Source organism: Mus musculus, chromosome 11 (assembly GCF_000001635.26).
Source record: "Mus musculus strain C57BL/6J chromosome 11, GRCm38.p6 C57BL/6J".
In the NCBI taxonomy this organism is placed as follows: domain Eukaryota; kingdom Metazoa; phylum Chordata; class Mammalia; order Rodentia; family Muridae; genus Mus; species Mus musculus.
Window position 1 is genome coordinate 121,556,900 of NC_000077.6, and position 27,454 is coordinate 121,584,353.

General features: G+C 42.8%; 1 protein-coding gene across 5 annotated transcripts in view; it reads left to right on the top strand.

Moving 5' to 3' along the window:
- The window catches only part of Tbcd (tubulin-specific chaperone d), a 165,180-nt gene that overhangs the window by 104,909 nt on the left and 32,817 nt on the right, over positions 1-27,454 (top strand). For all 5 annotated transcript variants that reach the window (NM_029878.4, XM_006531973.4, XM_030245468.1 and 2 more), the window contains 8 exons: positions 57-86; positions 3,776-3,861; positions 16,897-16,977; positions 18,387-18,460; positions 19,227-19,344; positions 21,816-21,876; positions 23,249-23,271; positions 25,854-25,885. In NM_029878.4, coding sequence (NP_084154.1) covers positions 57-86; positions 3,776-3,861; positions 16,897-16,977; positions 18,387-18,460; positions 19,227-19,344; positions 21,816-21,876; positions 23,249-23,271; positions 25,854-25,885 — 505 coding nt within the window. The remainder of the gene's footprint in view (positions 1-56; positions 87-3,775; positions 3,862-16,896; positions 16,978-18,386; positions 18,461-19,226; positions 19,345-21,815; positions 21,877-23,248; positions 23,272-25,853; positions 25,886-27,454) is intronic.

Below are 27,454 nucleotides of genomic sequence, written 5' to 3' on the forward strand. Positions count from 1 at the left end.
TGTTTAGCAGAGGCAAACCTCACTCACCTGCTGTGTTTGTTCTCTTTGCTCCTCAGGCTGCCTTCCAGGAGAACGTGGGGAGACAGGTATGGCCACTTTATAAATCTTTATTTCTGAAACTTCCTGTAGGCTTAGAGGTAGGAACCCTGGCAGCTTTGGTTTCACATCTTCTTCTACTGTTGGGTGTGGGTAATGGATGAGGCTTACCTCAGAGCAAGCTAATAAACATGGCAGTTCTGGTCCAAGACTCACCATAAGGTGACCAGGGAGCACTGAGTCCCACGTGTCTTTCAGGAAACCCCGTGTGAGAGTGTTTCAGGCATGTTCTGATTTTGCCTCACGTATTGTTGTGGGCTATACACGTGTCAGGCACCAGGTGGCTTGGAGGAGGTGGCTGAGCCCCTGGATCCTGTAGGTCCCTGACCGTCCCTAGCTTGTGATTTGGAGGCTGGCTCCTCCTGCTCTTGATGTTCAGTAGTACTGTAGCTGTGCTCGGGGTTGCGTAAACTGTGCCCATTACACAGCTGATACCCATTACAGACCTTGAAAGAAGGGTTTAAATTCATCCATGTATAAGATTCTGTATAAAGTTGGTCTAGCAGGAGACTAGAGAGGGATTAGGGCATTGGTTCTTAATCTGTGGGTGGCTGCCCCTTTGTGGGTGGTCTAATGACTCTTACACAGAGGTTGCCTACGACTGTCAGAAAACACGTATCTACATTATGATTCATAACAATATCAAAATCACACTTATGAAGTAGCAGTGAAAATAGTTTTGTGACTGGGGAATCACTACACCACGCGGAGCTGTATGAAAGGTTCCAAGCATTAGGAAGGGTGAGAGCCATGGGTTAGGGTCCGAAAGCATTAGGAAGGCTGAGGACCATGGGTTAGGCTCTGAACAAGGTGGGCAGCTGCCAGCATGAGTCTGGACAGGGAGGAAGAGTCCCTGAGAGAAAACAGCTAAGAATGACTGATTTAGGGTTTTATCTCAGTTAGGGTTTTATTGCTGTGAAGAGATACCGTGTCCACAGCAACTCTTATAAAGTAAAGCATTTCATTGGGGCTGGCTTACAGTTTAGAGGTTTAGTCCATTATTGTCATGGTGAGAAAACATGGTGCTGGAGAGACTTCTGTGTCTGGGTCCACAGGCAACATCAAGAGACTGTGAGCCAGTAGATTTGGTTTGAGCTTCTGAGATCTCAAAGCCCACCCCCTAGTGATGCACTTCCTCCATCAAAGCCACACCTACTCCAACAAGGCCACAACTTAATAGTGCCACTCCCTATGACCAAGCCTTCAAACACAGGATCCTGTTTGCACCATTTCTATTCAAACCAGTTTCTTGAGTGCTTGTTAATGCTACAAGTGAGGAAGGCAGAAGGATAGCCCTGCGCTATGCTGATGTGAAGAGTAGACTTGTGTGAAGGCTGATGGGGCTTAGAGAGGTCAATGCCAAGAGGGGTGTGCTCTAGGTGAGAGAACCTGGAGATGGCTTGGGTCAAGAATATTGTGAGGACAGATAGATGTGTCTATAGTAGAGGATGCTGGGCGTGGTCCAGGAAGTAGTAGGCCTGCCCAGAGGAATGGACTCCTCCACTGGGTTGGTCTACTTATGATGAAGGTCTTGACACCAGCATTAATTAGATCCTGGCCAAGATCCCTGAGTGGCTAGTTGAGCATGCTCTATAGCAGGGATGTGTGTGTATGAATGTCTGCTAGGTTCCCTTGCTATCGCCTAGGAGTCTTTGCAGGTTATGATTAACCAGTGAGTAGTTGCCATGTCTAGGACCAGCATGAGGATGCATCATCCTGTGGCTGCTTAGAGTGTTGCTGGGTTACAGCTGTGTGCTGGTGGTTTGCCCAGACCCCAGACGACCCTGTATTCAAGTGAGAATGCTAGAGTGTGAGTGCTTAGTCCCCTTTCTGGGAAGGAAGGACAGCTGTCTGGCCAGGCCGAGCCTTAGGCTGTTGCTTATTCTGGTTGAGTGATATGGGTACTGCTGAGCACAGTTCAGACCTGTCCTTCCTTCTCGGCCACAGCCAAACCTGTGCTTGCACTTGCTTGCCCAGTCATGTGCTTTGGTCTTCTTGGGAATCCGGCTGCAGTCATAGTAACTTTACTTAGGCTGTGGGCTTCTCTCTCATATATGAGAGAATGAGTCTGGGGTCTCCTTGATAAATAACTATACAATCCAAAGCATTTTTGTAAAGCAAAAGGTTTCACTTATGCAGAAAAGTGCGAAGCTACTCAATCCAGCAAGCAAGCACACCCAGTAGGGGTCCTGCTCTGCTTTTAACCCCAGGGTGAGGGATTCTGTGCCCTACTCTGGGTGGTTTGAGTGGTTGGAACTAGGACTCATAAAACTTAACAGGCTAATTCAAAACGGACTAGCATTTTGCTAGGGAGAATAGAACTTGAACATGTATCTTGACTTTAAGAATATACTAATCTGGGGGCTAGAGAGATGGCTCAGCGGTTAAGATCACTTACTGCTCTTCAAAAGGTCCTGAGTTCAAATCCCAGCAACCACATGGTGGCTCACAACCATCTTTAATGAGGTCTGACAACCTCTTCTGGGGTGTCTGAAGACAGCTACAGTGTACTTACATATAATAAATGAATAAATAAATAAATCTCTCTCTTTTTTTAAAGACTATACTAATCTGGAGATAGTCTAACTTAGTGGTGTCTTTACCAATTTCTCTAAACATGGAACTACTTCTGTCTTCTTTCAATTCTGATAAAGACAGTACATTTCATTTACATTCCCCACACCAACTGTGAGGTTGGTTTACACAGGAAGTGGTTAGAGCACCCAGAGTGTGCACTGTGCAGATCAAGCAGCCTCTAGCAATCCCCCTCCGGCTCACCCCCTGGACGGCTTTCTGGTACATAAGATACCTCAGTTGGTTGTTCTCCTCCTGTGCTGAGGGGGAGACAGCTTGTCTTTGAGTAGATCGATCCCTGTGTGAGGTATGGGATGTGGCAGGTAGGTGCTGGTGGTGTGTGCCTGGTGCTTTTCTTGGCTTTTGCCTGTTAGACTTGTGCCAGCTTTGTGCAGAGATAGGGAGCCTTATCTCCTACAGGGATGGAGCCACCTCTGGGCCAATAGCTATAAAGCTTCCTACATACTTATATTTGTCAAGAAAGTTATTTATATGGTTTCTAGATTGTAATATTTTTTTCACCACAAATGATAATATTTGGTCATACCAATCACGTGACAGTTTTAGGGCAGGGGCTCCACAAGGAGTATTCTTGGTAGGTGAGGATGAGGACCTGCCTCTGGTTTTGGGGGACTGATGGCTTGCTGTTAGTGATGCTCTTAGAGGTTGGCTGTTAGCCCTGAGCCTGGTTGTTTCTGTCAGCCACATCCATCCTTGTGGCAGCTAGTGAGGTGTGGGTCCTGGTCCAGGTTTCAAAGCCAGGCAGGCGCTTGCCTAACTTCCATTGGCCTTCCTGCTCCAGCAGGCTCTGGAGGGCTATGCTGTTGTCTTTGTGACCACAGAGGGAGACCAAGCACCATGAGTAAGCACTTGAGCACCGCTGAGATCTGGTGTCACTTTTATAGCATTTGAGTTGAAACGGTTTTGAAGAAGAAGTTGCACTGAGTGCAGCCCCTGGTGGGCAGGCAGGGCAGTGGGATGAGCAGTGACATACCAGGTGGTCCTTTCCCGTGAGCCCTGTGGCTCAGCCTCAGCCGCCTGCCCGTTGTCCCCTCAGAGGCCGTTTCTCACCTTTCAGGTTTTTTCTCTATTTTTACTTTTTTAGGGTACTTTCCCTCATGGAATTGATATTTTGACTACAGCAGACTATTTTGCAGTTGGTAACATATCTAACTGTTTCCTGATTATAAGGTAAGTTTTAACGTGTGTAATATAACTGTCTCTTTGACTTGGGTGTCAAAATTCACCTTCAATATTTCCTTCATTATCCTGTGGTCTGTATATAACTTATGTTGTAGAGAGGGAATTGAGCTGAGAACAGCTTCTGAAACCGTTCTCATACCAAGTTCATCCTGCACGGTACACGCTGGAGAAATGGGCACCTGCTTGTGCTTCAGGGCTAGGGCCACACATCTTCTCTGGACATTAATCTTCTCCTTGTCCTCCTGGTTGGTGCTTTTCTGCCTTGGAACTGTACAGGGAATAGCCACAAGCACAGCTATGCATGCCCTTCTGTGTGACAGCTTTCCCACCTGGTGTCACACATGTATTGATCTTTCAAAATGACATTTTGGATTTGAAGTGACTGTGATTGATTTTTGTTGTTGTTGTTTGTTTGTTTCAATAAAATGTGTTCCAAGTTGAAATTATCTGATTGTTTCTCAGGTGAGTATGATAGAGATATTTGAAAATTCAAGTCAAGGGATAAATATTTAACCCTTAACTGCTGTTTTCAGAAATCACATCCAATTATTTTTGCTGTATAACATAAATACTAGGGAGCAGTTTCACACTCTAACACCAATGTGAAAAGGGTATGATGCTTCGTGAAGTAGTTTATTTGCCTTGAATTAGGAGAAACATGTCAAGTGCATTTTAAAGCATTTTTGACCACTGTAAACCCTCGGGGTAGATTTCCTGACAGCCATGCTGTGCAGACCACGCAGAATTTACACCTCTCCATAACCAGCTTTGACAGACTTTAAAAAAAAGAAGAAGAAGAAAATAATAACTAAAAAAAAACTAAAGGGTGACCAGCCTCTTTTCCAGGAAGAATGCGATCATATTTGCCCTTGCCTGCATACCATTACCCCTCAGTCCAGCACTTCATGTCTGTGTCCACATATTCTTTGTCCTCTGATTATTAGCATGTGAATGTTGTATATGAGGGTCTCTGCCCTTTCTCAGAGATTCTTAGGTAAAATAGCTGGTAGTTTGGCAAATTTTACTTGTTGCTAAGGTTCCCACACCAGTCTAAAACTTATACATACTTTATAATGTCCATTCTGTAAACATGCATGACAGGGGGCTGGAGAGATGGCTCAGCAGGTAAGAGCACTGATTGCTGTTCCGAAGGTCCTGAGTTCAAATCCTAACAACCACATGGTGGCTCACAACCATCCATAATGAGATCTGATGCCCTCTTCTGGTGTGTCTGAAGATAGCTACAGTGTATTTACATATAATAAATAAATCTTTAAAAAAAATGCACAACACAGAACATGACCTAGCTCTAGTGTGTGGGTTTTCCAGTACACTGGGTCTTTGTGACTCTCAGATCCGAGTATCAGATAAGCTGCTGTATTTTGAGGACAGTCTAATAGCAGGCTTTACCATATCCTAGCACCGCAGAGCCTCTGGCCAGGGTCTCAGCTCCCTTACTGGTATTTCTCTCAGTCTGGATCCTAGAGGGCAGGATTCACAGAAAGTAGCATGTGTATGGTTTCTAGAAGGCTGTGACTAGGAGCAAGGTGTGGGGCCTCAGCCAGCGGGGAGGTGAATGTAGTTTGTCCTGAGGTCCCTGTGATAAACAATTTTATGTCAGTTTGATAGTCGCTAAAGTCATCTTCGATGAGGGAACCATAGTTTTGAAAATAACTCCATACAGATCTGGCTATAGGTAAGTCTGTAAGGCATTTTCTTAATTAGTGATTGATGAGTGAGGGCCCAGTCCATTGTGGGTGGTGCCATCCCTGGGATGGTGGTCCTGGGTTCTATAAGAAAGGAGACTGAGCAAACCAAGGAACAAGCCAGTAAGCAGCATCCCTCCATAGCCTCTGCATCAGCTCCTGCCCTGTTTGAGTTCCTGTCCTGACTTTCTTTGATGATGAACTGTGCTGTGTAACTGTAAGCCAAATAAACCCTCTCTCCTCCAAGTTGCTTTGGACATGGTGTTTGTTAGAGCAATGGAAACAGGAAGTAAGGCAGTTCCCAAATGCAGTGTGCTTGTTCAGCACTGTGTTCTGGTGAATAGAAATTGGGTGGCATTGGGATACTAACTGTAAAGGGCAGAGGGATGAATGAAGGGTGTGAGGAAGGGGGTAGGTACCTGGGCTTGTAACTCTCCTCACTTGGGACAGTATTCAAGGAGGAGGTTGCAGAGAAGGTGTTTCTGAACCTGCTTGGTCTGCTATATTGAGTAGCTTCAAAAGTGGTAGAGGGTCCCCGGGGAGGCATTAGTTGGGCCACTGCAACTGATTATCATTTGAGTGTTAAAGGCATATGGTAGACTGAATGTGTTCAGCATATGCATTTTCATATATTGTAATGGTGCAAATCTGTAAATTCATAAGTGTATGTCGTAGTGACGCTTGTGACCCTCTGCTGTGTGCCCGTTGGGAATTTGAAGGTTCTTTCACTGAACACAGTGGTCTCTTGTTTTAGGTGCTTCTAAATTGTGATTTCTGGTGCTGCTCAGCTTGCCATGTCGATCAGCAGTTTGGGCATTTTTGAGTTTTTGTCATGATAAACTAAGCTCTTGCAGACACTTATTTAGAAATGTTTACTAGGATATACATTTTAATTTTCTTACGTAAAGACTAACCAGAGATTTAACTTTGCATGAAACTGTGAATGTGTGGTTTCGGCTTCTCCATACCTCCTTGAGATTGGCAGCAGCCAGGCTGTGTGAGCATCTTGGCATTCAGAGCACTCACCTGTGCGGATGACCATGTTGGACAGACTCCCACATGCTTATTGCCCTTCTGTTTCTCCTTTGCTGATGCTCCAAGGCAAATGTAGGCCAGGTTTTGTTTTTTGTTTTTTGTTTTTTTGTTTTTTTGTTTTTTTCGAGACAGGGTTTCTCTGTATAGCCCTGGCTGTCCTGGAACTCACTTTGTAGACCAGGCTGGCCTCGAACTCAGAAATCTGTCTGCCTCTGCCTCCCAAGTGCTGGGATTAAAGGCGTGCACCACCACGCCCAGCTGCAGGCCAGTTTTTTGCTGAGTTTTATTTTTCTTATTTTTTTTAGTGCAAACTGTTTGCCAACTGTGCCTTTTTGTTTCTGTATATTCTAATAGTCTCACTGATGTGTAATTAACACATTACATGCATACAAAGTGTAAAGCTTACTGAGTCTGACAAGGAGGTCGCAAAAACTGTCAGGTGGGTAAGCTGTCAGGGTTCTGAGCGTACTTGTTACCCAACAAATTCTGTTTTTATTATAGATTGCTTTTCATTTTGTCTAATCTTTTCCTCTTAACATGATTATTTAGTGATTCATTCATTTTTATATGTTGTGTCAAGAAGTTCAGATGGCTGGAGAGAGGACTCAGTGGTTACTATTGCTGTTTTTGCAAAAGATCTGAGTTTGATTCTCAGTACCTGTGTCAGAAGGTACACAGCTGCCGGTAACTCTAGCTACAAGAAAGAGATCCGGCATCCCTTTCTGGCCTCCTCAGGGACCCTCACACATGTGTATATGCCAACACAGGCTGCACGCACACATGGATGAGTATAACAGATCCTGTGTGTTCGACCAGTCTGATGAGTCTACCTGACCCTAGCCTATTCATACTATACCTAACCTGTAGGCCTAGGCTAGGTCAGACATCCTGTGTTCTGATCCAGTCTGGTGAGTTCCTTGGACCTTAGCCTGCTTGTACCTTCCCCACCCACAGACCTAGCCTGTTGCACATCTTGTGTGCTGGCCCAGTCTGGTAAGTTCCTGAAACCCTGCTTGCCTGTGTCGTTCCTTCCCCAAGGCCCATAGCCTCAGCCACACAGCCTGTATGCTAGTCTAACTTTGTGGCCATCTGTGCCGCCCTCACACTCTCTAGGTGTATATAGGGTAAATCAAGCAGATCCAGTTTGTTCCACTTGCATTCCATTTTTCTTATTTCTGAACCAAAGTCGTCTTGGTTGCTCCAATCTATCCATCAAGATCCACCAGGTCTATAGAAATGAGAATTACCAAGATGGACCCATGGACACAGAATTTAGAAGAACAGTCATGAAGTTCATCAAAGGATTGAAGAAACAAACGTAAAGTAGATGCACACACACAGCTCATTTACCTCAGAGAAGAACTGCCTGAGTGATAACTCAAGAAAGCACTCACCTGCGGCAGAGGAAAAGGAAGACCCGAGTGATGCCCAGGAAAGCACACACGTGTGGCCAAGGGAAAGGAAGACAGTTCAGGACTGGAAACCTGAATTCAGTAGAGAGATAGGAATATTGAAGAGTGCTCAAATGAAGATGCACTGAAAACTCAGTCATTCAATCAGAAAACCCAGAGGGAAGCCGTACAGGTAGAGTGGGTCATGTGGAAGATAGAGTGTTGAGACTTGAAGATAAAGTAGAGGAATTAGACACACAGGCAACAATATGAAAAACATTTTTATTTTTTACTTTTGGGGTGTGTGTTGTTGAGACAGGGTTATTCTGTATAATCCTGGCCGTCCCGAAACTTGCTCTGTAGTCCAGGCTGGCTTCAAACTCAGCGATCTACCTACCTCTGCCTCCCGAGCTCTAGGATTAAAGGTGTGTGCTGCCACTGCCTGGAGCGAAAGGAAAAAACCAAACCAAAACAAAACTTTTAAAACACTAAAGTAGCATGTTGGAAATGTGGAACATCATGAAAAGACCAAATCTTCAAGTTCTAGACATACAAGGAGAAGAATCCCAGGTTAGCGTCATAGACCACAGATCTTAAGGTTCATAGAAGAAAATTTCCCCATGTTAGTGAAAGAAATAACCCTCAAAGATGCACACAGAATACCAAGTAGATGACAGAAAAGAAACTTCCCATGGAATATTATAGCTAATACACTAGTTATACAAAACAAACAGAGGATAAAGAAAGCTGCAGGAGAAAAACCAGAAGTTAAATATAAAGGAAAACCCATTAGAATAATATAGTCTCTCAGTGGAAACCTTGAAATTGAGAAGAGCCCAAAGCAATATATTCCAAGTTCTAAAAGACCTGGATACTAACCTGGACTTCTATACCAGCAAACTGTTTGCTGTAGTTGAAAGAGAAAGCTTTTCATGATATAAATAAACAGGCTAAAAAAAATGGATATTCACCAACCCAACTTTACAGAGAATACTGGGAGCAATATTTCAGGCTGAGGCTGGGCAGTGGTGGCCCATGCCTTTAATCCCAGCACTTGGGACACAGAGGCAGGTGGATTTCTGATTTCGAGGCCAGCCTGGTCTACAGAGTGAGTTCCAGGACAGCCAGGGCTACACAGAGAAACCCTGTCTCAAAAAACAAAACAAAACAAAAAAAAAACAAAAAAAAAAATTCAGGCTGAGGAGAAGAATAAGACCATATGTAAAGTGAATCAATGAAGTTATAATTAGTGAAACAGCATACAACAACAACAAAATCAAAGCGATAGCAATCAATACTTTTCAATTAGTAACTAAATATTAATGACATTTACTTTTTTATTAGATATTTTCTTCATTTACATTTCAAATTTTATCCCGAAAGTTCCCTATACCTTCCCCCGCCCTGCTCCCCTACCCACCCACTCCCACTTCTTGGCTCTGGCATTCCCCTGAACTGGGGCATATAAAGTTTGCAAGACCAAGGGGCCTCTTTTCCCAGTGATGGCCGACTAGGCCATCTTCTGCTACATATACAGCTAGAGACATGAACTCTGGGGGTACTGGTTAGTTCATATTGTTGTTTCACGTATAGGGTTTCAGACCCCTTTAGCTCCTTGGGTACTTTCTCTAGCTACTCCATTGAGGGCCCTGTGTTCCATCCTATAGCTGACTGTGAGCATCCACTTCTGTATTTGCCAGGCACACCCATGGAAGGAGTTACAGAGCCATTTACTTTTTAATCAAAAGCCCTGGGCTAGGTGAATGGATTAGAAACAAAATCCATCTTTCTATTATCTATAAAAAAGTCAACTTAACCTTCTAAGACAGGAACCACCTTAAAGGAAAAGGTTGGAAAGAATAAGCAAGTGGGATCCGGAAGCAAGTAGGTATTGCTATCCTATCATTTGTATAGTAGACTTTAAACTAAATCTGTATTATGGATTGAAATCAGAAGAGATAAAGAAGGACACTTCATTCTAATGAAGAGAACAATTAACCAAGATGACATCACAATCCTAAACGTTCTGTGTACCTAATTTCATACAAAGTGTAGTGCTAGATTTCAAGACATAGATTAACTCCAACTTAGTAGGTGATTTCAATACCTTAGCTTTCTTCAACAGACAGGCCATAAAAATAAAAATCATCAGAATTTAAACAGCATTATGCATTAAATAGGCCTAACAGATATCTTTGGAACCCAAACATCAAAAAAATACACATTCCACTCAACAATCCATAAAGCTTCTCTTAAAATAGATACAAAAGAAATCTTAACAGATTTAGAAGATTTGAAATATCTCTGTGTTGTATTTGACCACAGTACAACAGAACTTAAAAAGACAGCAAATGAATCTGTAGGAAGTCTACAGACCTGTGGTGGAGATTAAAGAGTACATTACTAAATGATGAGTGGGTCAAAGAAGAAATCAAGAAAGCAATGAAACAATTCTTATAACTTAAACACAGACACCCCACCCCCAAACATTGGGTATATTAAAAGCAGTCTTGAGAGGGAAATTTATTAGCCAGCTACATTAAAAGAATCAGAGCAAAAGTACATGATTTAATGATGCAACTCAAGAATTTGGAAAATCAAAAGCAAACCAAATCCAAATGTAGTAGGTGGCAAGAAATAAAATAATTTACAAAAAGAAAAAAAAAAAAAAAGGCTGGCGAGATGGCTCAGCAGTTAAGAACACTGACTGATCTTCCGAAAGTCCTGAGTTCAAATTCCAGCAACCACATGGTGGCTCACAACCACCCTTAATGAGATCTGACGCCCTCTTCTGGTACACCTGAAGATTGCTACAGTGTACTTATAAAAGAGTGAGCAAAGGTCCTAAAAACTCAATTCTCAACAACCACATGAAGGCTCACAACCATCTGTACAGCTACAGTGTACTCATATACATAAAATAAAAATCTTAAAAAAAAAAAAAAGATGAGGCCTGACCAAGAGCTAGGGACACTGGGAGGAAAGAGAGCCCCTAGTCTGCTGTCTGGTTGAAGCCTCTCACCAGGTGAGAGCAGAGACTTCCACCACAGTTACCATGTGCTATGCAGGTTCCCAGCATGGCGACACTATTACTTTCATACAGAAATGCTCGCAAAAGATGAGTGCTAATAGACTTAAGACCAAGGTAGATGACCTAGAATGGGGCCTTGCTGCATGCCTAGGTGGCATTTTTACAGTAAATCTGTCCTAATTTCTTATTTCCTGTCGATCTAGAATTTTACCATAGAAAGTATAACTATGTCAGGTAGACATCAGGAACCTCCCTGTGATTTAATTTAGTTTTCCTACAAACAACTCTTACAAGACAATAGCATTAAAATACAGCAAAATAGTGTACCCTGTAAAGACAAAGGGTGTGCCTCCTCTTTGCAGAGCCATCCATGCCTTTGGATATATCTTACTTTCAGATTCCTTTATATATGTTTCTTTTAAGGGTTTTTACTTAATTTGTATGCATGAATATTTTACCTGCATATATGCATGTGTAACATTTGTAAGGCTGGTGCCTGCAGAAATAGGAAAAAAAAAAAAACAAACGTTGAATCCCCTGGAACTCAAGTTACAGACAGTTGTAAGCTTCTATCTTGGTTCTGAGAATAGAACTTAGGCCCTCTATGAGAGCATCAAGTGCTTTTCAACAACCAAGTATCTCTCTACCCTTAAATATATCATACATTCTTCCAGAGATCCTGTCTCTTAGTATACTTAAAATCTAAGCTAAAATATCTTCTAATGACATTCACCTGTGTTAGAAGAAACTCAGAAATTAATGACATAGAAACAAGCAAACAACAACAAAAAACAGTACAAAGAATAGATGAGTCTAAAAGCTGGTTCTTTGGGAAGATAAGCAAGATTGTAGAACCCTTGACCCAACTAACCAAAAGGAAGATCACCCAAATTACCACTTACATACAAATAGGGAAACATTACAAAAGACACCCAAAAAATTACAGAATATGATGGCATTTCCTGTAGGGGAATACTTCAAAATTGTGTGTACTCTACTAGAAAAATCTGAAAGAAGTAGATGAGTTTCTAGACTCATCCAAACCACCAGAGTTGAACCAAGAAGAGACCAATATTTTAATAGATCCATACCATGTAAGAAGATTAAAGCAATAACAAAAAGCCTTTTGACTAAAACAGCCCAGGCCCAGATGGAATCACAGCATAATTCTGTCAGACTTTTAAAAAGATCTACAATCAGCATGTCTTCTGTGACATGTGTTTATCCACCTGGTGCAGGCATGCAACCCTGGGACTGGAGTTGTAGATATTGTGAACCACCATGTAGACTGGGTGCTGGAAATGAAACCTGTGCCTGCTGCAAGAGCAGTCGGTCATCTTAACCGCCAAGCCAGCTCTCCAGCTCCTATAACTTACACTCCTGAAATCTTTACAAAACAAATAAATAAGTCAGAATAGAAGTGCTTCCAAACTCCTTTTATGAAGCCAATATAACTTTAATACCCAAACCAGGTAAAGACACCCACAAAAAAAAGAGAAAACTATAGGCCAATTTTCTCTGGTGAACCTAATAGATGCAAAAATCCTTAATAAAATACTTACAAGCAGAATACAGGGACATACATACATACACACACACATACACACACACACACACACACACACACACACACACACACACACACACCATCCACTACAATTAGGTTGCTTTAATCTTGGAGATGCAGCCGTGTTCACCATGTAAATCAGTAAAGCAACAAGCCATATACTTAGAGACAAAAATGACATAATCGTCTCAATAGATGCAGAAGGGGCTTTGACAAATTCAAAATGCTTTATGATCAAAGGGGAGAGTGGGACAAGAGGGACCATACATTAGCACAGTAACGACTATGTATGACAAACCCATAACCGACACCATCCTGAACAGAAGAACGTCGAAGCAGACCCACTAAGATTGGGATGAGATAGGACTGTCTAGTATTTCCAACCCTTTTCATCCTAGCACTTGAAGTGTTTCCTATAATAATAGGACAAGAGAATTAAAAGACTATAAATAGGAAAAGAAGTCAGATTGTTCTGTTAGCAGATAATATAAAGACATTTTAAAAAGTTCTAGCAGAAAACTTCTAGATATGATCAACATTTTAAGCAAAGTGGCAGGATACAAAATCAGCTTATAAAAGCTAGAAGCCCTTCTGTATACCAACAACAAGCGCATCGAGAAAGAGATTATGGAAACACTCCTACTCACAATAGACTCACAAAAAGTATCTAGGAATAAACCTAACAGAAGAGGTAAAAACTTCTACAGTGAAAACTTTAAATCTCTGAGGGAGGAGATTGAGAAAGATACTGGAGGATAGACTGACCTCCCGTGCTTATGGATGGGTAGAATTGATACTGTGAAAATGACCATATTACCAAAAGGAAGTTATAGGTTCAATGCAGTCCCAAGCAAAATCCCCATGGCAAAAAAAATCCTCAAATTCCTATGGAGCCACAAAAAATCCTGGATACTCAAGGAAATCCTAAAGCAAAAGAACAGTGCTGGGAGGCTTCCGTACCAGACTTCAAGCTATGCTGGGGAGCTGTAGTAATAAAAACAGCGTGGTCCTGGCACAAAAGCACAAACAAGAAATAAGGTAGACCCAAACGTGAGGACACATAGTCATAGCAATCGCACATCTGATAAGATACCCAAAGCACACAGTAGAAATGACAGTATCTTCAACAAATGATTCAGGGAATACTGAATATCTCCATGTAGAAGAATGAAATTAGACCCATATCTATCTCTTTGCACAAAACCCAACTCCAAATGGACCAGAGATTTAATGTGAAGCCTGAATACTGAAACTACTAAAAGAACAATGTAAAGGTGTAGGAAAGAACTTTGTGAATATGACTGTGTTTGCTTTGGAATTAAGGCCAACTGTTGACCAGTGAACATCATAAAATTAAAACACTGCTCTATAGCAAAGGAAACAATGGAAAAGCAAGTCTACAAGGCAGGAGACAATCTTTGCCACCTACACATCTGGTAAGAGGATCAGAATACATAAATAACTAAAAAAAACAAATCAAGAAAACAACCCAATGTTTAAAAAGGGCCATGGGTCTGTACACAGTTCTCAAAAGAAGAAATAAAATAGCTAAGAAATCTCTTGATAGAAATGCAAAAAGTGTTTGTTTATCTTTAGCAATTACGGAAATGTAAATTAAAAACTACTTTGACAGTTCATTTTGCCCCAGTGACAATGGTTCAGATCAGGAAAACAGCTGACAGAGAATGCTGACAGGGATGTGGGGAAAGGGGACCCTCGTTCCCTTTGGTGGGATTGCATACTGGTGCAGCTACTCAGAAAAGTGGTATGGAGAGTTCTCAAGCTAAAAGATGTACCATGTGACCCAGCCACACTGCTCTTGAGGACACACCCACCCCACGGGTAGCTTCTCAGGTGTGTCCATTGCCACCTTCTCCACAATTGCCAGGGCATGCAGACAACCTGTCAACTGATGAATGGATGATAGAAGTGTTGTGCATACACACAGTGGGATTCTCTTTAGCTGTAAAGAACAGTGAAACCATGAAATTTGAAGGTAAATGGAGAGAACGAGAAGATATTATTCCAAGTGACTTAATCAAGTCCATGAAAGACAAATGCAGTCTGTTTTCTCTTATTTGTGGATCCTCCCTTGTAATCTTTAGATGTGAGCATATGATCTAGAGTTACCTAAGAAATGAAAAGGGACCATGGTCAGGGGCACTGTAGAAGGATCTCTGGAGAGGGGCATATTCGGTCACTGGAAAATATGGATAATGTGGGGAGCACTTTACCTAATGAGGGGCTAGAGAGGACAATACACAGAAAAAGAAGGGATGAATAGCATTAAGGATGGTTGAAAAATCCATAGAGAAATGTTTTACTAATAAATACATAAGTATATGTTATATATATTCAAGTAACTTACATGGAGTTATACTACTTAGTTGTAATGCTGCTCCCAAGAGCCAAAGACTATATCAGTTAAATTTCTGTTGTTTTGATACAGCACTATGCCCAAGAGAACTTACAGAAGAAAGAGATTATTTGGGTTTATGGGTCCAGAGGAATGACTCCGTTATGGCAGCAAGCCTCAGACATGGTGGCTGGAGTTCACATCTCGACCAAGAAAAAGGAGTGTAGTGGATTGCTTGTAGATAAAGCCTACTCCCAATGACATACTTCCTCCAACAAGGCCACACCAATATGAACCTTCCAAAACAGCACTACTACCTGGGGACCAAGTGTTCAAACACCTGAGACTATGAGAAACATTTCTTATTCAAACCACATGATTATTTAACAAAGACCCCAGTGCCAGGCATGGGAAACCTCCTCCTAAGTTATTGGTCAGGAAAATTACAAGAGACCTCCAAAATGAAATAGGTCATTGCTGTTGCCTTTGTTTACCTTCCAGAACTTGAAGGTAAGATCCTGTCCCTGAAGATACAACACACATAAGACGAAGGACTTAATTCTCCCTGAAGGCTAGCCCTCATAGAACCTGAGGGTGCTATGTAAGCTGCCAAGGGGAAAAGCAGTGACTAATTCTATCTGACTGATAGCACAGCAAAATATATCCAGAGGTGCAGTAGTGGCACTTATATCTTGGGTGTAATGAACAACAGTCTCAAGATCCACTCAATAGGAGGTACTTTATCCACACTTGGTACTGTACACCTAGCCAACTACTTGTGGCTGGTGAGGTCATGGCCTCTAGGAGAGAGCAGAGTAGTCCATCCCAGAAATCCACAACTGATAAAAATTCAGAGAAAAACTAACCATTGATACCCATCCTCAGTAGATCTGCACCACAACTCATACACCCAAGGCTCAGGGAACATTATGGAGAGAAGCAGGGAGCATTGTAAGAGCCAGAGGACCAGAATGTCTTCTGTGGAATAGTGTCTTTTATGTATGACTCGGTCTACACCTATGAAAGTTTAACAATATGATCATCTAAACGAGATCTGCACCATGGCAACACCAGTTCACACTCCAGTGTAGATGAAGAAAATCTCACAAGGCCCCATCTCTAGATGAAGAGCTATAGGCAGTTAATGGCTGCCAACAGGAGAGTAAGTCATCTGCAGGAACAAGCCCCCTGGTAGGTTATCTAATCCCAAGTGGGCAGCCTTAGGTAAACATATTAAACGAACTCAGCATGTTGTACGTGTACATACATACCCACTAATAATTGAAGAGGCCATGACATTGTAAAGAAGTTGGAAGGTGGATAGGAGGAGTTGTATGAAATTCTTTAAAAAGTTAAAAAAAAAAAACCCAAATCAAATGGAATAAAAATGAATCTTCAAAACAATAAGAAGCCAAGTTTGTTGACGCATGCTTTCAATCACAGCACTTGGGAGGCAGGCTGATCTCTGAGTTTGAGACCAGCCTAAGCTATATAGCAAGATTTAGGCCAGCCAGGGGTACATAGTAAGACCCTGGCTCCAAACGGAAGTTCTTGCATGCCCATGGCATGGGTGGCTAAGCAGTCTGCCTCCCGATCAGCTGCACATGCATGGAATGCTGTTTCTAGTCACAGTCCTGGGTGTGCTGCTGAGCTATGTACATGGTTTCTTGCTCTCCTGTTTTGAGTTATTGCCGATGCAGGCAATGTTCAGGTCATCTGGTAGGTAGCTTTTACTTTGATAGGAATGGCTAAACTATTTTTTTAACATAATTGTTAGTTTTCATTCTCAAGAGCAGTATATGAAGGGTTTGGCTCCTCCAAGTTCTTAGGTATTTTTAAACCTTAAGTAATACATAAAATAATGTCTTAGGAGAATTTTATACATATGTATCATTGTATCTGCTCATATTTCCCCTTTTCTCTTTCATGTCTTTCAGTGTGTTTATTGCTGGCTTCCAGGAATACACCAAGCCCATGATTGATCACCTGGTCTCCATGAAAATCAACCATTGGGATGGGTAGGTTTTGTCTTTGTGACTCTCAGAAAACTCTTTTTTTCCCCCTCAATGGCAAGAGTTTAGTTGAGCTTTGTAAGTTTATGAGTGTATTTTCTCATTATAGGTAAACTATTTTTAAATGAATTATTTCTGAGAAGTAATGAAACTTCCAGTTTGTGTGTGGCATGCTGTTAAAGGTCTATTTGTTTCATTTCTGGGGCTGTTGGTTGGGCAAGTCTGAGTTGTAATTATTTCTGAATACCTTGTCACATGTAATAGGGAAGCTACAGCCTGAGGACAGTGCAGTCCAACTGGGGTAGCCTGGTCTTCTTCATCAGTTGCCCTGCCTGCACACTGGTTCTGCTCTGCTTGGCCCCCCCTAGGTATCTTATATGTTGTAACTTAACTGCTGAGCAGTCTTTAGTGGTAGTTTTCATAGTTACAGTAGAAGCTTTGGGGCTCTCATGGTATTTTATAGGTAGTTAAGTGTGTCTTTAAAGAGGAAAGGCAAGTGTGTAACTCAGACGTTAGCACTGTCATGTTTTGCCACCATCTCTAGGCAGGCCTGGTCAGCCAAATGCAGATGCTGGGGAAATTAGCAATATAATCATGGTGTCCCTTCCATAAATCCCAGTGTCAGAGTGGTTTCTTTGTAGTTCACTGGGGAGTGTTTCGGTTTCCAAAAGAACTAAAGCCTTAAAAGTATTTTTTAACTGCTGCCATGTTTCTGTAGTGTGGGGCTCTCTGGCGTGAAGAAACTCTGGCCCAAGCCTCCATATTGATCATGCACATCATCCTGTTATATTTGTTATTATGAAATATTTCTCTTTGTTTCATAGATTTCTTCAAGTGTAACGTGATATTGAAATGTGTGCATGGGCAATTGGCTTTTTCTTTCTTTTTTTCCTTTTTCTCTTTTTAAAGAATTATTTATGTATGAGTACACTGTGGCTGTCTTCAGACACACCAGAAGAGGGCATCAGATCTCATTACAGATGGTTGTGAGCCTCCATGTGGTTGCTGGGCATTGAATTCAGGACCTTTCTAAATGTAGACAGTGCTCTTAACCGTTGCAACATCTCTCCAGCCCTCAGCTTTTCCTTTAAAGGGACAGATAGTTAATGCCTTAGGTCTCTGACTCATATATGTATTATCTTTTCTTTATATAACCCTTAAAAATATAAAAACTATCCTTAACTTAGAGCCTTACACAAGAAACCTGGGCAGTTTTTGATCTGCTGACTATAAATCATCATTTTTGTTATAGCAAGTGTCAGAATTCTTTTTCTTGTTAGTTGAACAATATTGCATTGTCTATATCTATCATATTTTACCTATCTGTTCATCTTTGATAGATCTTTGGGTGTTTCCATCCTAAGGCTGTGTGAGTGTGTAAATCTGTCCTTACTAACAGCTCCGTTACTTCTCAGGGCCATCCGAGAACTGTCTGCAAAGGCATTGCACAACCTGACTCCACAAGTACCCGAGTACATAGCCATGCACGGTAGGTTTACACACTACTGCCTGTTGCACTCTCTCACACATGTGCACGTGTGTGCCCCTCCCCATGCACAGACACAACAGAAATGTGCTGTTCTCATAGTGGGTGATGATAATGAAGTCCTGAATCTGTTGCTAAAGAGTAAGCTTTGGGCCAAGTCAGGGTAGAACAATGAAGACAAATGCAGTGTGTTTGTCCAGTGGCAGCCTTGGGTGGCATCAGGCACAGGTGCCATCCAAAAACCAAGGAATTGTACTGTGGGCTGCACTGTGCAGGTTAAGGATGATGGTGAACTCCAGGGCTGATTGGAGTGGGCGGGGCCTCTAGATTGGCCTGCACTCGGAATTTGGAGCTGTTCTGCTTTCTCCTTCCTAAGTGTCAGAGGCTGAGGTTTTCTGTTCTTGTTGGGAGGGAGTAATGAATGGAAGTGCCTGTCACCTTTCACGGATGTGTGGCCTTTGCTCTCCTCAGGCAGAGTACTGCCACCACCTAGCAGGTAGAGGTGCAGGCAGGAAAATCAGCAGACATGACCTCTTTCTCAGTGGTCTCTCACTGGGCATCGGTGCCTGGATATCTATACTGTTGTATATGCTGTGTATGTGTATATATGCCTAGATGTATCTGCTGTGTTCTATGACATCGCTTGGTTGCCCAGGAGGGGGCTCTGCCCATTAGAAACAGTGGTGGTGACCCTGACAGCGTTGACTTTCAGAGGAAATACTTGTAAGTAACGTGTTGTTCTATGTGTCTCTCAACCCGACTATTGCAGTATTCCCTGCACTACTGTTGATGACACAGAGTCCAGATCTACACACGAGACATGGTGCCATCCTTGCCTGTGCAGAGGTCACCTATGCCCTGTACAAGCTGGCCACACAGAGTAACAGGTAGGAGATGCCATTGGTGAAGCTAGGTGATAGTAGTGATTTGGGGGTTTGAGAAGAGCTTCCCTGCTCTGACTGTTGATCATTTGTGTATTTAAGGCTCCATTTTTACACTGAGGTGGTCAGTCATAATTCTGTGCTTCCTTGTCTATCTGGTTTCTCCTCATCATCCCAAAGCTATGACTCACATGATGAGAGAAACTGTTCAAAGGTGGCACTTGTCATTTGTCACTGTGTGTGAATGTGGGAGCACGTGTGTGCCAGAGAACATGCGCGGAGGTCAGAGGAACATCTTCCTCATGTTCCACTTTGTTTGAGACAGTGTCTGTGAGCTTCAGCTGATTCTCTGGTCTGTACCTCTCGTCTCCCTGGGATTACACATATAAATGCATCATTGTGTCTGGCTTCTCCCCGGGTCTGGGGATCTGAACTCAAGTTGTTTGACTTGTATGGTAAGATACTTTCTTGATGAGTCTTCTCCTCAGCCCCCATGTGTCACTTGAATAATTTAAACTGCTTTGAGCTAGGCAGTAGTGGCTCAAACCTTTAGTTCCAGCACCTAGAAGGCAGAGGGAGGCAGATCTCTGAGTTCCATGACAGGCAGGGCTACACAGAGAAACCCTTTCTGGGGAGAAAAAAAGTCAAAGAAGAAAAAGGAAGACAGGGTAAGATTGGAAGTTCTCCTTGAATATTTCCCTCTTTGGCTGAGCCTGTAATGTAACCATAAAGTAACAGGTCAAGGACATGCACAACAGTGCATTTCAAGAGCTGTGATTTCCTTATGTCACTGTGCAGCCGAGTCCTCGAGAGTAAGGACTTAGTGCCTCACAGTCTGTGACCTTCCTTCCCCTTCGAGCTTGAGACTTGTATATAAGTCCTTTGTGGTTGTGTACGGTGGCTCCCTAGGCCAAAATGACAGCAGATGGGCACATGGACTTCATTCCTACCTGTCAGTCAGTCCCAAGGGCATTTGCTTGTCCCCTGGCTCCAGAGCACAGCTCACAGTCTATATGGGTAGAATGGGCACCTAGTTGTTGATGACCCTGCTCTCCTTGGTTGTGGCAAAAGTCCCATGGGCCGTGACCTTCCTCTGCAGTGCATTGTGATGATGGTAAGGTACATTTGAGACCCGTTCCCAAGTTGCTGGGTCGATATGTGACCTCAGGGTATTAGGCAGTATGGTAGTTCTGTGCAGCACGCAGGAGATTTCAGACCTCCAGGGGACTGGACTCTGTGTGGCTCTGTCTCTCACTTAGCAGAGTAGCTTCTCCCAGGGAGTTGGAGTTAGTTACCACGTAGCTCTGCCTAGCAAGTAGAGGATATTAGATCCCCAGGGTGTTGTGGCTGTGCATAGTTTGGCCTAAAGCACAGGAGGTTGCAGATCCATAAGTAACTCACACTGCATAATTCTGCTAGCATATACCATATCTCCAAAAAAATCAGATGTTCAGTGCAGACTGTAGTTTATCTGATAGCCTGTGTTCAGCGAGCTGCAGTGGGAGTCAGGTAGGGTACCCCCTGCTGAAGACTTAAGTGCTGGGTTGACTAGCAGCAGCCTTTCTGATGACAACAGAAAACACCTGTGGAAATCCATGTCCCCTGTAGGGGCCTTAACTCTTCCACAGTGTCAGCAGGAGCATAATGGTCAGTAAAGGTGCTTCTGTTTTGATAATAAATAAGATTGTGTCTTTAGCAAACTGAATGTAAGCATAAAGGTGTAACACTCAGATGCCCACCTTCTGTAACCAACACAGATTGTGTGTCTGTGTGTGTGTGTGTCTGTGTGTGTGTGTGTGTGTGTGTGTGTGTGTGTGTGAGTGATGTACTTGTCCATGTGTGTATGTGTGGAGGCCAAAGATTGACATTGTGTATCTTACCTTCCCTGGTTGCTCTGTCTTACTATTTGTTTTATATTTTAAATTATATTTAGGGGCTGGAGATATGACTCAGTGGTAAAGAACAGTTCAGAAGACCCAGGTTCAGTTCCCAGTACACTCATGGTGGCTCACAAACTTGTAACTCCAGTTCTAGGGACTCTAGTATCTTCTTCTGGACTCCATGGACATCCGTCATGAGTATGGTACACATACATGTACATGCTGGCAAAACTACTCATACATAAAAGAAGTGTTGAAATTATACTTATTTATTTATTTGAGAGAGGGAGAGACAAACAGAAACACATGGGGATGAGTTTGCCAAGATGCACATGTGGAAGTCATAGGACAACTTGAGGGGAATCAGTTTTACCTTGTGGGTCCCAGGGATTGAACTCAGGCTGTCAGTCTTGGCAGCAAGTGTCTTTACCCACTGAGCCATCTCTCCAGCCCCCAATACAGCTTTATTTAAGGCTGAAGTGGCACATTTTCAGGGGCTGTGGGAGCATGAACAAGAAGCTGATCTTTCTGAGCTTATGTGAACCTGGGCTCCAGTGTAATCCTTATGAACTCGGCATTGTGTCTCACCTTCTGCAGGCTTGTCACAGACTATCTGGATGAGAAGGCAGTGCAAAGCCTGAAGCAGATCCACCAGCAGGTTTGTGTGGTCCATCTGAACCCCCTCTACCTGGACAGGATCTGCTTCTTTGAGCATATTGTATTGACCAGGACACAATGGCCCAATGGGCTCTTTCCACCAGCATGACTCCTGTGAGGGTTTATCTGGAATTGGTAACTGGGATAGATTCATCCTCTGGGGCCAAAATCCATCTTATTGGATGGGCATTGTGTAGGTCTCAGGGCTGTGTTGGTGTTTCACTGTGGGCCTTAACAGGAGTTCCCAGGTGAGGGATGGGCATGTCCCCTCTGTTTGGACCAGACAGTCCTTCTGGAGTGTCAAGTACCCATAAAACAAAGGCCTTTGCTTCTGTGGCTCTAATTTCTACTGTCCTGAAATTTAATACTGAATTTTACACATTTTGGGGACTAGAAGAAAATGTGTATGTTTTTTCTGGGAGTTTGAGATTCTCAAAGCCATCTATGACATAAAAGAAAAAGTAATTTATTTCCTAAGGAATTAAATTATTTTTTTGTTTTTGTTTTTTGGTTTTTGTTTTTTTCAAGTCAGGGTTTCTCTGTATAGCCCTAGCTGTCCTGGCACTTACTTTGTAGACCAGGCAGGCCTTGAACTCAGAAATCTGCCTGCCTCTGCCTCCCAAGTGCTGGGATTAATGTAAATATTTTTCTATTCCATACAATTTTCCTCTTTTTATACTAACGAACTGTTTGTCTCAGATCATGACTATGGTGAGGCCATTTGATTAGTTTTATATTTCTTGCTTCCAAGTGGAGCCTGGCATTCTTGTCAGGCATTCTTGAAGTGAGGGTGTTGAGGGCAGCCCTATGCAGTGGCTGAAGGAATGGAGGCTCTGTGTCCTCCATTGCTAGGGTTTCCTGTTGCTGAGGAACATGGGTGGTGACAGGGCTGCTACTTTTAGTTTTGTGGGAATTACAGATGTGTATGAAGGGGTTGTGAACTGACAGTAGTTGTGTGAATATCCAGCAAGTATCAGATGTACTCACAACAACAAACTAAATTATATCCAGCAAACATCAAACATACTCACAACAAACTGAATTACTTCTGAGTCTGAAGACTGACTCCAGAGCCATTTGTCAGGGTTTGTTTTATGCTTGTGTGTCTATCAGTGGGCTAGGATGGAAGGGGACACCCTCTTTCTCCCCACTGTGTGCCTTAGTTTTCCCTTAGAAGCAATGCACCTGAAGAACCTAACCAAGGCCAGGCACAGTGAGTTGGGGGCCTTTGTCTTCTGACCTTCCTGATGGACTTTCTGGCAGTCAAAAGCTCAGCTCTGTCACCCTGCCATCATTCTTGTGTTGACAGCCATCACTATATATATAACAAATTCTTTAACTCAAATAACTGATTTTTGGCTCTTTAATTTTAGCTTTGTGACCGCCATCTCTATAGGTAAGTCTACAGAGTTAAGACATCTTGTGTCTAATGGAAATGTGTGTTGTGGAATAGTTGGTTCACCGAAGCACTTAAATTACATCTATGTGCGTGCGTGTGTGTGTGTGTGTGTGTGTGTGTGTGTGTGTGTGTGTGTGTAACACATACCATGTGTACTAGTGGCAGTCAGAGGACAACTCCAACTTGTAGGAGTTGGTTCTTTCCTTCTATCTTGTGGGTCCCAGGAATTTAGGTTGTCAGACTTGGTGAAAGGAACCTTTGTTTGCTGTCCCTTGTTGTCCTTGTAAGTAGCCAATAGCTGACCTTCACCTGTCCTCACTCTTCCACGTGCAACTGTCACTCAACCCAGTAGTCAAGGGAATGATGGTTGCAAATCTTTGGTGCCTTTCAGCTTTTTGGAAGCTAAAGTCACAGGTCATGGCACCCCATGTTTCAGTGTGTCCTTGGCATTTCTGTGGCTGAAGACCATTGTGTCCTGCCCAAATGAGCAGGTGTTGCCTACTGCTCTTGGTGGCTGTTGGCTCTCGGGGTCAGAAAGCTTGAGTGCTCTCTGTCTCTGCAGTCTTCCTTTTTTTAGACTCTGTGCAGGAAGGATAATATGTAAAGCCTTTAGGTCTGGTTCTTTCTCTCAGTGTTTTTGAGGTTCATCCATCTTATTGTATATATAATTTATCTCTCTTGTTTTATTTTAGATTGGTATTACTATGTCTCATTCTGGTCTTTTAAAAATATTGATTTTGATTTTATGTATATTGCTGGTTTTCCTGACTGTATGTCTGTAGTCAATGTGTATGCTGTTCCCAAGGAAGCCAGAAGGTGTCTGATATCCTGCACTTGGTTGTTAGCTGTCACATCGGCACTGGTAATTGAACCTGCATCCTTTGGAAAAGTAGCCAGTGTTCTTAACTGCTGATTCATTTTTCTAGCCTTGAGAATTATTCTTGTCTTCATCTTCTTCTTCATCTTTGTCTTCATCTTCATCTTCTCCCCCTCCTCTTCCTCTTCCTCCTTTTCCTTCTCCTCCTCTTCCTCCCCTTCCTCTTCCTTCCCTTCCGTTTCCTCCTCCCCTCCTCCTCTTCTTCCTCCTATTCTTCTTCCTCTTCCTCCTCCTCTTCCTCCTATTCCTCTTCCTCCTCCTCTCCTCTTCCTCTTCTTCTTCTTCCTCCTCTTCTTCCTCCTCCTCCTCCTTCTTAATAGTTTGTTTTTGTTTTTCTGTTCCCTAGATCTGCCTGTCTCCTGAGTGCTGGGTTAAAGGCATATGCCAACACATCCAGCCCTCATTCAGTTCCTTGAAAATATTCACCATCTGTCTTGTTGAGCAGTAAAAGCTCTGTATATTCTGGATCTAAGTTCTGTTAGACACAGGATTTCCCCGTTTTCCCCTCCCTCTCTTTCATGTCTTGCTGTGTTGTTTCTTTTTGTGGTGTGGGGCTGAACATTTACTGTCCTGAACTCTGGAAGTGAGGAGCCTTACTTCCCGTGCCTCTTACTGACTCCTCTCCAGACTTTGGGAGTAGGCAGTGAAGGTGGGCACACACAGTGAGTTATGCTGTGCCTGGGAGCTTTTGTGGGCTAATATTATCCCAGTCTGGGCCTCTGGGCTTGTCAGAACTGTCACATAAGCCTCACCATCTTAACCACTTCTCTCTGTGAGGACTTTGAAACATTTTTATTTCTTGCTTTTGCCATAACCTACTCCTGAAACTGCCTAGGTTTTGAGTAAAGATTCCTTGGGTTTTTTGTTTGTTTTGTTGTGTTTCAGTAGGATGAAATGCCTTGCAGAAAACTTACTAAAATAATTTAAATTGGGGGACTGGAAAGATGGCTCAGCAACTGAGAGTGCTGGCTGCTTTTCTAGAGGACTCAGGTTTGCTTCCCAGCACCCACATGACAATTCACAGCCATCTGTTAATTCCAGTTCTGGGGATTTAATGCTCTTTTCTGGCCTCCATGGGCTCCAGGTATGCAAATGACACTCTGAAATACAAGCAGGCAAAACTCCCATATGTAAAAAAAAAAAATGTTTTTCTATTTAATTCTTATAGTGTTTGCTTAAAGCTACAGAAGAGACTTAAATAGTACAGAATTTGGGAGAACAGTGTGACTTTATTTGGAGAGCTTGTAAGCTACAAGGTGTCAGAGAAGTGGCATCTCAGGCCCTCAGTAGGAGGATGACGACTGGGGTGGCTGCTGATGGCCGTGCCTTTGATGGTCACAGTGTACTTATCTCCATCGGGTTCGATAGCTTCTCGCAGACAGCGTGATGATGAACATGAGTGTACTACAGCTTTGGGCCATGTGACGGTCGTCTTGGCATTGTGGAGTGTGTTAAGCAGCATTTGGGATTGGTTCTGTGTGATATATTGGTGATGACCAAGTGTCCTGTGGAAGCTAAAAGGACGGGAGTCTGCCCGAGGATGATCTTTTCATGGCAATTTTGGGTTTTTCCAAAAATGTAGCGCTAAATCACCTGATTATTGAAAACTGTCATAGTTTTGGGGGCCTGAAGGTGTATCTGTTGCTTAGTGGGGTGTTTCATGTGTAAAAGACTTTAACTGTCTTCTTCCTTTGGTTTTCAGGGGTCTTGGAGGAGAGCTTATGAGACAAGCAGGTAGGTCTGGGGTCAGAAGCTGCTGTCCTTCACTTGAATATGGGGGAAGAGTACCCTGAGGTCAGACCAGACCTCCCAGTAACAGGTGGTAGCTGTTCCCTTCTGTTGGAGATCTTGCTACTGCCCCTGGCTTGCTCTCGGTATGCAGTCAGGGATATGCAGACATGCTTCCTAGCCTAGTATATCTAGTTACCCTATGTCAATCTGTGGGGCTCTGATGTGTCTTACATGCCACAGGACTGGTCACTGTGATTAGGCATAGGGATATATCAGCTGCCAATTTCTTCTATGTACTAAGTACTGCAGAACAAGGAATGGTTTCTTAGATCGTATGTTAATGTCCAAGGAATCTTACAGCATAATCAGGTGAATATTCCTAGTTAGTTGAATATGATAGAAAACTCAGGTTCTTGCTGGCTTATCTGGGTCTCAAGTCGAGCCAGAAATTGGTTGGCTGTTCCATCAATTTCTGTTCCATCTTTACCCCTGCACATCTTTAGGCAGGACAAATTTTGGGTCAAAGGCTTTGTGACTGGGTTTGTGACCCCATCTCTCTATTAGAAGTCCTGCCTGGCTACAGGAGATGAGAGTTTGAGGTTCCATAGTTGTTAGGAGTCTTACCTAGAGTCACCCCACAGATTTCTGGGAGTTTCCATCATCCTAGGTTTCTAGGAAAATCCCAGAGATTCCCTACTACCATTACCAGCACCAATTCTAGTTCGCTTTCTCTCTCTCTCTTTCTCTCTCTCTCTCTCTCTCTACCCTCCCCACACTTGATCCTCCTGTTCTCCTTCTCCCCCTCCCCCCTCCCAGTTCCTTCTCTCCACTCCCAATGTCCATTCTATTTTCCCTTCTGAGTGAGATTCAGGAATTCCCCCTTGGGCCCTCCTTGTTATTTGGTTTCTGTGGATTGTAGCTTGGTTATACTGTAGTTTATGGCTGATAACCACTTATAAATAAGAACATAACATGTTTGTCTTTCTGGATCTCAGTTCCTCACTCAGAGTGATCTTTCCTAATTCCTTCCATTTGCCTGTAAATTTCATAATGTCATTGTTTTTAATAGCTGAGTAATATTCCATTGTGTAAACATATTACATTTTCCTTATTCATTCTCAGTTGAGGGACATCTGGGTTGTTTCCAGTTTCTGGCTACTACCAATAAAGCTTCTGTGACCATAGTCGAGCAAGTGTCCTGGTGGCTTGGTGGAACATCTTTTGGGCATATGCCCAGGAGTAGTATAGCTGGGACTTGAGAGAGAACTATTCCCAATTTTCTTTAGAAACCGCCAAATTTCCAGAGTAGAAATCAACTGTACTAGTTTGCACTCTCACCAGCAATGGAGGAGTGCTCCATTGCTCCACATCATTGCCTGCATGTGCTGTCACTTGAGTTTTTGATTTTAGCCATTCTGATGGGTGTAAAATGGACTCTCAGAGTCATTTTGATTTGCATTTCCCTAGTGACTAAGAATGTTAAACATTTCTTTTTTTTCTAATCAAATATATTTATTAAAAAGGAAAAATCATTTCATTTCAGTAAATAATAAAACAGACAGTGAACTGTTA